The 10879-nt window shown below is 31.5% G+C and overlaps 1 protein-coding gene across 1 annotated transcript; it reads left to right on the forward strand.

Moving 5' to 3' along the window:
* Nucleotides 1-475: 475 nt before the first annotated feature.
* LOC111312503 (receptor-like protein kinase 7) lies at nucleotides 476-3872 on the forward strand. Its single transcript, XM_022912825.2, has 2 exons — nucleotides 476-3101; nucleotides 3212-3872. The coding sequence occupies exons 1-2, from the start codon at nucleotides 545-547 to the stop codon at nucleotides 3619-3621; spliced, it is 2967 nt and encodes a 988-aa protein (XP_022768560.2). The 5' UTR covers nucleotides 476-544; the 3' UTR covers nucleotides 3622-3872.
* The last annotated feature ends 7007 nt before the right edge of the window (nucleotides 3873-10879 follow it).

Raw genomic sequence — 10879 nt, forward strand, 5'->3', positions numbered from 1 at the left:
CAGGCACCAAAGATTAACTTTTGATACTTTTAGCTCAAGTCTTCCTTTGTCTTTTACATGTCAACTGCCTACTACCCCATGGCTGCTTCTTACTGTCATCAATTGACACAGTAGGGCACCCATTTTAGTCCACAGCTTTGGAGATAAGACCAGAACCTTAAATACAAATAAACAAAACTGGTTACATGTAGAAAAAATAGTTTAAAAAAGAATAAAACAGGCGGTGGCTGCTGGCTTCATATAGGAAAATAAAATGTTTACTTTGTTCCAGCTAACATAAATAAATGAACAGCAACAGCAGATAAACCTTTTTCTGTTTCCAAAAAAATGTGCTTTCGCCATTGTTTTTAAGAATTTTACTACAAAACAATGACCGTTATAACAGACAAATGAAAAAGAAAGCCCCCCTTGTAATAATAAATCCCTCTGGTCACCTTTGTTAAATGCAACTATCTTGAGTTGTTCTTCTTCTTTTGTGTCTCTTAATTACAAGGGAGCCCTTTCAATAAAAGTCATCCTTTCTTGTTTGTTTCCAGTCTCCGGAATGTCAAACGCCTCTCCTTACCGGCAAATCTTTCTCCGTTTGTGTCTTCTGTTCTGTTTCTCCTTGCCTTGTTGTGTAAAATCTGATGAAGTCCAAATATTGTTGAACCTGAAATCTGCTCTTAATAAATCAAACACCAATGTTCTTGATTCATGGTGGGCTGCCAATTCTGTCTGCAGCTTCAATGGAATCACTTGCAACGCTGAAGGGTCGGTTAAGGAAATCGAGCTTTCAAGTCAGAAGCTGACGGGTGTTCTTCCTTTGGATTCAATATGCCAGCTTCAATCCTTGGATAAGCTTTCCTTGGGGTACAATTTATTGTATGGTGCAATCACAAAAGATTTGGGTAATTGTGTAAAGCTTCAATATCTGGATCTTGGAAACAATATTTTTACGGGTTCATTTCCGGATATATCTACTCTCAGCGAATTACAGTACCTTTATTTGAATGGAAGCGGATTCTCTGGTCCTTTCCCATGGAAATCGCTTGAAAACATGACCAATCTTGCTGTTCTGAGCCTCGGGGACAATCCTTTTGACCGGACTCCATTTCCTGATCAGATTCTGAAGCTGAAGAAACTGAATTGGCTTTATTTGGCGAATTGCAGCATTGAAGGGAAGATTCCTCTAGCAATTGGAGATCTCATCGAGCTTATGGAATTAGAGCTCCAAGACAATTATTTATCTGGAGAAATTCCGGTGGAGATTGGAAAGCTTCAAAATCTCTGGCAGCTTGAGCTTTATAGCAATGAATTGACAGGAAAACTTCCTGTTGGATTAAGAAATCTGACAAAACTAGAATATTTCGATGCCTCAGCCAATAATCTTGAAGGAGATATCTCAGAAGTGAGGTATTTGTCCAATCTGGTAAGTCTGCAACTCTTTGAGAACCAGTTTACAGGTGAAGTACCACCCGAGTTGGGTGAATTCAAGAAACTGGTGAATCTGTCTCTTTACACCAACATGTTGACTGGTCCTCTGCCTCAAAATCTAGGTTCTTGGGCTGATTTCGACTACATCGATGTATCAGAAAATTTCTTGACTGGTCCAATTCCTCCAGACATGTGCAAGAAAGGAACCATGACGAGGCTTCTTATGCTTCAGAACAGGTTCACCGGAGAAATTCCAGTGACTTATGCAAGTTGTAACACTTTAGTGCGGTTTAGAGTCAGTAACAACTCGCTTTCGGGGAGAGTCCCGGCTGGAATATGGGGATTACCAAACGTGGATATTATTGACATTGCTTACAATCAATTTGAAGGTCCAATTACATCTGATATCAAGAACGCAAAAGAGATTGGTATACTGTCTGCTGCATACAATCGGTTATCAGGAGAGTTGCCAGAAGAGATTTCAGAAGCTACGTCTTTGGTTGCAATTCAGCTGAACAACAATCAGATTTCAGGGAAAATCCCTGACGGAATTGGGGAACTGAAAACATTGAGCAGTCTTCAATTGCAAAACAACAGGTTATCTGGTTCTATACCAGAGTCACTAGGTTCTTGTGCTTCCATCAGTGACATAAACATGGCTAATAATTTTCTTTCTGGCCAAATCCCATCGTCTTTAGGATCTTTGTTGACATTGAACTCTTTGAATTTGTCTGGAAATGAACTTTCCGGTGAAATTCCAGAGAGCTTGTCGAATCTCAAGCTGAACCTTTTTGATCTATCCTATAATCAGTTATCTGGTCCTATACCACAGTCTCTCTCCATTGAAGCATATAATGGTAGCTTGGCTGGAAACGCTGGCCTTTGCAGTTCAACTGTCAGATCTTTCAAGCAATGTCCACCAGATTCTGGCATGTCTAAAAATGTTCGTACGCTTATAGTTTGTTTCGCTCTTGGTGCAACGATCTTGCTTGCTTCGCTAGGATGTTTCTTACATTTAAGGAGGAAAGAAAAAGATCAGGGCCGTTCTTTGAAGGAAGAATCTTGGGATGTTAAGCCTTTCCATGTGTTAACTTTCACTGAAGATGAAATTCTTGATTCCATCAAGCAAGAGAATCTGATTGGAAAAGGAGGGTCTGGGAATGTATACAAAGTAATGCTTTGTAATGGTGTGGAACTTGCTGTGAAACACATATGGAACACAGATTCTCATGGCCGCAGAAAGAGCCGGAGTACTACCCCAATCCTCAGCAAACGTGCAGGAAAGGAAAAGGAATTTGACGCGGAGGTCCAGACATTGAGCTCAATAAGACATGTCAATGTGGTTAAGCTTTACTGCAGCATTACAAGTGAAGACTCAAGCTTGTTGGTGTACGAATACTTGCCTAATGGGAGCTTGTGGGATCGATTGCACACTAGTCGGAAAATGGGGCTTGATTGGGATACTAGGTATGAGATTGCAGTTGGAGCAGCTAAGGGACTAGAGTACCTTCATCATGGATGCGAGAGGCCAGTTATCCACCGGGATGTCAAATCTAGTAACATATTACTGGATGAGTTTTTGAAGCCAAGGATTGCTGATTTTGGACTTGCCAAGATTGTTCAGGCCAATGGTGGTAAAGACTCCACCCAAGTCATTGCAGGCACCCATGGCTACATAGCTCCTGGTAAGTTACTTTTTTTGCTGTTTACTCTTTCAAGTTCCCATTGGTTTATGAGAATTAAGAACATATATAAGCAGATCCTGTTTGTTAATAGTAAAATGTTAATTCTGCAGAATATGGTTACACCTACAAGGTCAACGAGAAGAGCGATGTGTACAGCTTTGGAGTGGTATTAATGGAGCTAGTGAGTGGAAAGAGACCAATCGAACCAGAGTATGGAGATAACAAGGACATAGTGACTTGGGTCTGCGGCAAAATAAAAAATAAAGAGGGTGTTTTAAGTATAGTGGACCCAAGAATCCCTGATGCTCTCAAAGAAGATGCTGTCAAGGTGTTGAGAATTGCCATTTTGTGCACGGCCACACTGCCGGCCCCTAGACCCACCATGAGAGCCGTAGTTCAAATGCTGGAAGAGGCTGAACCATGCAAATTGGTCGGCATTGTTGTCGGTAAGGACAGTGACCAGAAGAAAACGGAATCAATGGATTCTACTACTGATCAGAAGTTCAATCTACTGTTATAAATCTTGTAAGCAATTTTGTAACATATGTGTTAGGTAATTTCATCAGCTGTGATCAGTTGTAAAGTAATAGCTAGAGCCTGTAGTCGGCTGCTATGGTTTGTAATCACAAATAATTTTCCATGATGGAGGCTAATCTCCAAGGGAAAACATATGAGGCAAGAAATGCCAATTAGTGTTTTTGTGATCTTGTAAAATTATTGTCTGAATCACCATTGGAAATGGAAATTGACCCTTGTTTGTCTCTGAAACAAGTTGATTCATCAGATTTCGGAACTACCAAAGATGTTGCGTCTACTCCAAAATATGAAAAAACTATTCGTAAAGTCAACAGAAAGCAATTTCGTATGGCAACAACTTTTAGCTGACCAATCAAGCAAGATCAAAGTTAATTGTTCTTGAACCCAAAGCTTGATTTATCCGAGCCTCAACCATCTTTATTTGTTTCTTTCTCTCTCAAGTTTAAATTTTAAATAAATTAAAACAATTGATACATACAATCATTCTTAAAAGATAATATTAATAAATTTAAATTAAAGTCCAAACACTTTCACAACCTTTATCATTTATAACCTACGATTTTTTTATATATATAAAAAAATATGATATTTGGTAGAATATGTACAGAAATTATTAATTCCAAAGTTGAAATTATCTTAAGCATTTGAAATTGACTCTATTTTAAACGTGACAAGTAACAACTGCTCACTACCCATATCAACCTAATTAGGATTAGAAATAGAATAGGTGCATGTACTTAGAAAAAAAATAAAATATATATATATATATATATATAAATTAAAACGTTTCGAATGGAAAATCTTAACTTATTGGCTCGTTTATTATTTTAATTAACATCTAAAAATATAAAATTTTAGAAGCAAGAGATAAATAATTAATATAAATATATAAAATTAAATCGAATGAAACAGGCAAGCAGCCTTAACCAAAATGTCCATGTCGATGCTATTTTTTTTATTAGACAATTATAAAAAGTATTGTTCCAATTTATATAATTAGAATTTAATGACAAAATTTATATTAATTTTTTATTTAGAAATTATGAAATAATAATAATTTTTTTATACAATAAATTAATAAATAAATTTCAATTATTTATTTATAAAATTATTATTTGACATAAAAATAATTTTATAAATATTAAATAATTTAAAATTTTATGACAAATTTTTAATTGATTATCTTTAATATCATTTTTTTATTATAATATATCTTATTATTATCATTATTTTTAAATCTATATATATCTTACTAATAATTTTAATTTTATTATTATAATAAATAATTTAATTTCTATCATTATTTTAATTTCATCAAAATTAATCTTGATCATTTAAATAACCTTTGTTCAACGAGAAAACAAAAGTTTTCGTCGCCTATAAATAGATTTCAGATTGTATATTTTGAAAAAAAAATTTCTCAAGCAATCTGACGTGACATAACATAAAGGACAACTACAACTGCTTTGATAAAAAAACTGTGGCTTGGTTGGTTTCTTGGGTCATCAAATAATATAATAGTAAAAAAAAAAAAAAAAAGTAGGCCTAGGTTGGGTTTCGGATAAGTTAAGCCCTAACCCCATAGGCTCAAGAACAAAGAAAGCCAGACTTTAAGCCCATGGAGTCAGTATTTTCAATTGTTAGTTGCAGGATCCTGAGCCTATAGACACAAACAAAGCAACTAATTAATGGTTATTATGGGCTGCAGTAATTACCCTAAAACCTGGTTCGTGGGCCTAGATGCTATGCCACATAGATTGCAAGTAGGGTTGGCAATAAGTTGGATCGATGCAGAGATTTTTGTTTAATTTAAATTCGATTTGATTTTTATAATTATAAAATACGTATTCGATCTGACTTAAAATTTTTTTATTTTTTAATATTTGAACTCGACTTGAAATCCAATATTATATAAACAATATCCGATCCAATCCGACCCGAAATTAATAAAATATTATTTTTTAAAATATAAAATATTATTTTTTAAATATAAATATATATTATATATAAATAAAAAATTAAAAAAAATTTAATATAGTATCGGGTTGGGTTTGTCTAAAATCCAAACCTGACCTTACCTCGATTTTTTTTTAGTAATACCTGACCGGACTCAAAACTCGATTTTTCAAAAAAAAAAAATCGACCATATGAGGTCGGGTCGAGTCGAAACCCGTCAGGCTCGGGTTGGACTGCCAACCCTAATTGCAAGCTTTTCTTTTTTTTTCAAATTCGATGGGCATGTAAAGACAAAATGATAGCTTTTTAAATAATTTTTTTTTTTATTGTTGTTAGGGATGTAGTCGATCGAATTCAAATCGATATAATATTAAATTTGAGCATGAGCTTGATTTAAAATTTGAGATTTGAAACTCGATTTGAATTTAATTGAATTTAATTTTTTTAACTCGAACTTGACTGGATATATAAATTAAGCTACTCGAGCTCCCTTGATTAGATTCAATAAACATATAAAAATAAGTTTAATTGTTATATTTGATAAAAATTCATTATTTGTGCTAGAATTCAAGTTCAAGATATTTTATTAATTAAAATAATTAAAATATAAAAATTTGATTAGATTCGCGAGCTACTCGAGTCGATTATAAAAATACTCAAATTTGACTTAATCAATAAGTTGAGTTACTCGAGCTCAAGCTCAAGCTCAAGCTCAACTTAATAATAACTAAGCCAAATTCAAATTTTATTCTAATTGAACTCGAATAACTTTCGAGTATTAATATATTATTTACACCCTTAATCCTTCTCCCATTTATATTTTCTCCTAAAAATAAGTAATTAATTAAGGCAAATGGTTTTTTTTTTTTTAGGAAGCAGAGAGTTCTTAATAGTTCTATATCATATAATCTCACTAATAAGCTAAACCAGTTAGCATGTCAATATTTGAATTGACAATGGGAAATATGCTTATCTTTTGTTGTGATTATATTAGAAGCAAATTTGTGTTCATTTAAATTATGCTTTTTATCTTTTGTTTGTGATTGTATATACATAAATTTCTTGATTCTTGCATATATATATTTATAGACATCCTATTTTGTCTAAGGTTTAAATTTTATTTTATTTTATTTATTGTTTATTTTTTCAATAAAAAAAATAAAAAATGATAGGGACTTAGTTGAAAAATGATTATATGGTTGGATAAAAGTTTTTTGAAAAAGAAAATTCAATCATAATCCAACTCAACTATCAGATAGATTTTATCAAGAGTTTATTATGAGTTGAAGCACTGTTTGGACATGAATTCTCACCTATAAATAGACCTATTAATCATCGATTAAGGAACACATAAGAAATCAACAGTGATCAAAGAAGAAATTGACAAAAACCCAGATTCTTAATCCAACAATGATCTCGATGACAGCAATAGCACAGAAGCTTTAGCCAAAGCTTTATACTTGATGCTTACTACTCTCATCAAAGACTTCAACTTCAAACCCCACAACACTCTCGTCTGCCAATACCTCTTTAGTTCATCAATTGGTCATTTTATCTGAGAGCTTGATCAATTACTAGAAGATGCTTCACGACCATCCATAATGTAGCTTGCTTCCATGTTTTCTAATACCAGATAGTTTTATCATTGAATTTGCATTTGAAGTCCATTCAGCGACGTGTTGACGACATAGGCTAGATGCTATCAATGGGCTAGCAACATAGCTTTTAATAAAAGTAAATCCTTGGGATTGTCATCACAGGTAAGCTATTCATAAAGAATTTGCTTGCTATTGCTCTTTGTTAATTATATTGGTTTTAACGTGGTGGCCCATTGTCTTCTTGTACATAATTTAAATAGTTATAAAACCATTAATTTCATGAGATTTTTTTTATGTATATCATACTATTAGTGACATGCTATAAGGTGATTTAAAGTTTAATTAGATATGCATTGATTTAATTAAAAACATCAACTATCAATAAATTTTTATTTATAAGTTCATTAATAATAAAATAAATAATTTATAAATTCAATATTTTTGTATTTTTTATATAATTTAAATAAAATTTTCTTTAAAAACAAATGAAAGTTAACCTCAATAAAAACAAGTCAAGAATGGTTGATTTTTTAAAATTTTTAAGTGAGAAATTTCTCTAAATTTATCCTAAACGGTAGAATAATTTAGATAAAAGTTTAATAAAAGTAATTGTATTCTTTTCCAGATAAAATTTTTTTGGTTGAAATATTTGACAATTATCTAATGATGAGAATCTTAAAACTTTCAAATGGTAAATTTTTTAAGAATTCTCTAGGTAAAAAATTTCTTTAAATTTGTCCCAATTGGTGGAAGAATTTAAATGAAACTTAAAAAAAAATTAATTGTTATATTACTTTCTTTCCAAAAATTAAAAAAAAAAAATTTTAAGTTGTCCCAAATGGTGAAAAATTTAGAAATAAAAAAAAAATTTTAAATTGATCCAAATGGTTAAAAATTTAGAAATAAAATAAAAATAAAAAATAAATACTAAGGATGAAATTCTTAGCAATCACAAATGGTTGATTATCTAAGAAATTTTTATGTGAGAAGATATTTCTAATTTGGCTCAAATGGTGAAATAATTAGATATATTTTTAATAAAAAAATCAAAATAAAAATGATTAATTTTTTTCAGACGATGGAGCCTCTTCAAGAAAAGAAATAGGATTCTTGAATACTCTTAAGGTGATGAAGTATTTTTAAGAATTCTACTAAATTGATAAAAAAATCTTAAACTTCATTTCTAATATTTAAATATTAAAATAAAAATCATTAGAACCAAGATAATTGTTAAGATAATTTAAAATTAAATGGTATTATCTTAGGATGGGCGATGTGGGAATGCTATAACCTTCTCCATACGTAATCGAACTCTCAAACTTAATTCTATTTAGAAGGTCAGAACCTATTCTTTAGGGACCCTTAGTCAAGTTTAGGAGCTTCTTAAAAAGATAGATTCATTATATGGCCAATCACATTTAGATAAAAAGATTGGTGACGACTTTTTAAGTTAAGTCTAGCTATAGATTTACAAATCTATTTGTTATGACAATTTGGCGACTCTACTAGGGATCGTTAGAGAGTCAGGCCATAAATTTTAAATTTATCATATCCTTTAATCTAGTGGTTTTAAAATGTAATGATTATGTTATTTGTTTACTAATGTTCTTCCTTTTTTGTCTTGATTTATGAGGTTGAAAATTTTATATTCCTTTATACACACTATCATATGCAATTTTATGTTTCTTTATACACATTATCATATGTATTTGCATTATATAAGCTTTATGCCCAGGCTTTGTCCCTCTTATGAGGCAGTAAATACCGACACCCTCGTCAGATAATAATATCTATAATGGCTACAAAAATTTTCACTCAAATTGAATCATTTCCTTTGGTAGCCTGTGATGTGTGAGGATTAGAATGCTTTACTAGTCTGTAATGGATAATGATGTAATAAAAAATATGAGAACATTTAGTGGTCAAAGTCACCTAACCCTACATATAATTTACACTTACGAGGCTAGCCTTAAGATAGAGTTCTTTCTACATATTAATAAATGTAACCTGAATTTAAGACATACGAAGAAACAATTTATGTGATATATTGATCACCTAACTATTTTATTTGTTTGACTTTGTGTATTTACATTATCATGCATCATTTTTATTGTCATATTTCACATTATGCATTTGCATCATTTTCATATAAGAAATATTTGCCACATATTAGATCTCATCCATGGAAATATACATTCCATTTATGCAATAAAGCACCAAACATAAAGCATGTCATTTCTAATAATAATGCAATTGTGGTACACAAGATTCAAAGATAGCTCTACCATCTAAAAACCTAGTTTAACACATTCACCATCAGTACAATACCAGAGCTCAAGCCAGACAAATGAAATAAAAAAATTTCAATTGTCTCGAGAAGATAGAGAGAGTTTAAGAAAAGCTTGAAAGAGAATTGAATAAGATTATGAAAGTTTTGAATAAGTTAAACAAAAAGAAAGGTATAGAAAAAAATACTAACCCACAAGACCTTTCCTCACAAGATGTTGTTGATCTTCTTTATCTTTTTAGTTATGGACCCCATCAAGACCAGTCTATATAGAATGCACTATCATAGCAGTACACATATCCTATAGGGTATTCATACCTCAAAATGCGATCGACTTCAAATCTAAGGCATTACCAGAGTTATGTAAATCCTATCTTTACTGAAAAGGTAATAGAATCAATATCAATCCCCAACTTGGATGATCTAAAAAAGAAAAAAAAAGTTAAGGCCTAAGGAGAAAAAGACTTTAGCAAGCTTAAAAGTTGAACAAAAGATAAATATGCTTGACGAAAAGTTACGAGCAGTAAAGGAAATTAGTTTTTATGATTTCGTGAATGTTGCTGGGCTTTGTTTAGTCTTAAGTGTTGTTATTCTTTCAAAGTTTAAAGTGCTAGAGTTTGAAAAATATGATGGTACAAAATATCTAAAAACTCATATTACTATGTACTATTGAAAAATGGCTGCACATGCTAATAATAAAAAGATGTTAATGCACACATTTCAAGATAACCTTACTGGTTTTATTACTAGATGATATTTTTAACTGAATAGAACTCACATTTAATCTTGGAGTGATATGACCTGTAACTTTATCAATCAATATCAGCATATCATAGATTTAGCTCCTGATTGTCTATCTTTATAGAATATGAAAAAAAAAGTAACTAAATCATTTAATAAGTATGCTCAAAGGTAGAGAGACATAGCTACTCAAGTTTAGCCATTTTTAATTAAGAAGGATATCATAATGTTGTTTATAAGCACTTTAAAATCTTCTTATTATGATGATGATATGGAATGCAACGAAGAACTTAACTGATATGATGATTTCAGGAGAAAATATTAAAAATACCATTAAGAATGACAAGCTTTAGAAAAAAAACCATCAAGAAAGGATGGTTGCCTAAAAAGAAAGAAACTGAAGCCCAAGCTATGAATTTTGATAAGCAACAATTTAGAAGCTATGCTTTATATCCACCGCTTGTTCATCCTATTTAGTATCCTGTAGTTAATGGTATTGCACAGGCCTCTTACTAATCATATCTATAACCAGCTCTTACTAACCATATCCATAATCAGCTTACCTACTAACCTATCAATCAGCCTTTTTAAGTACCTGTATATGAGTCTAGTCATATCATTACATCAGCTTCAAAGCCTAACAATCAAGTGAGTGATTT

The sequence above is a fragment of the Durio zibethinus genome, chromosome 1 (assembly GCF_047325235.1).
Source record: "Durio zibethinus cultivar Kanyao isolate XHJ-2024 chromosome 1, ASM4732523v1, whole genome shotgun sequence".
In the NCBI taxonomy this organism is placed as follows: Eukaryota; Viridiplantae; Streptophyta; class Magnoliopsida; order Malvales; family Malvaceae; genus Durio; species Durio zibethinus.

Coding starts and splice junctions, on each gene's coding strand:
- LOC111312503 (XM_022912825.2), top strand. CDS start 545: ATGTCAAACGCCTCTCCTTACCGGCAAATCTTTCTCCGTTTGTGTCTT. Junction 3,102..3,211: donor CCATGGCTACATAGCTCCTG/GTAAGTTACTTT, acceptor TTAATTCTGCAG/AATATGGTTACACCTACAAG.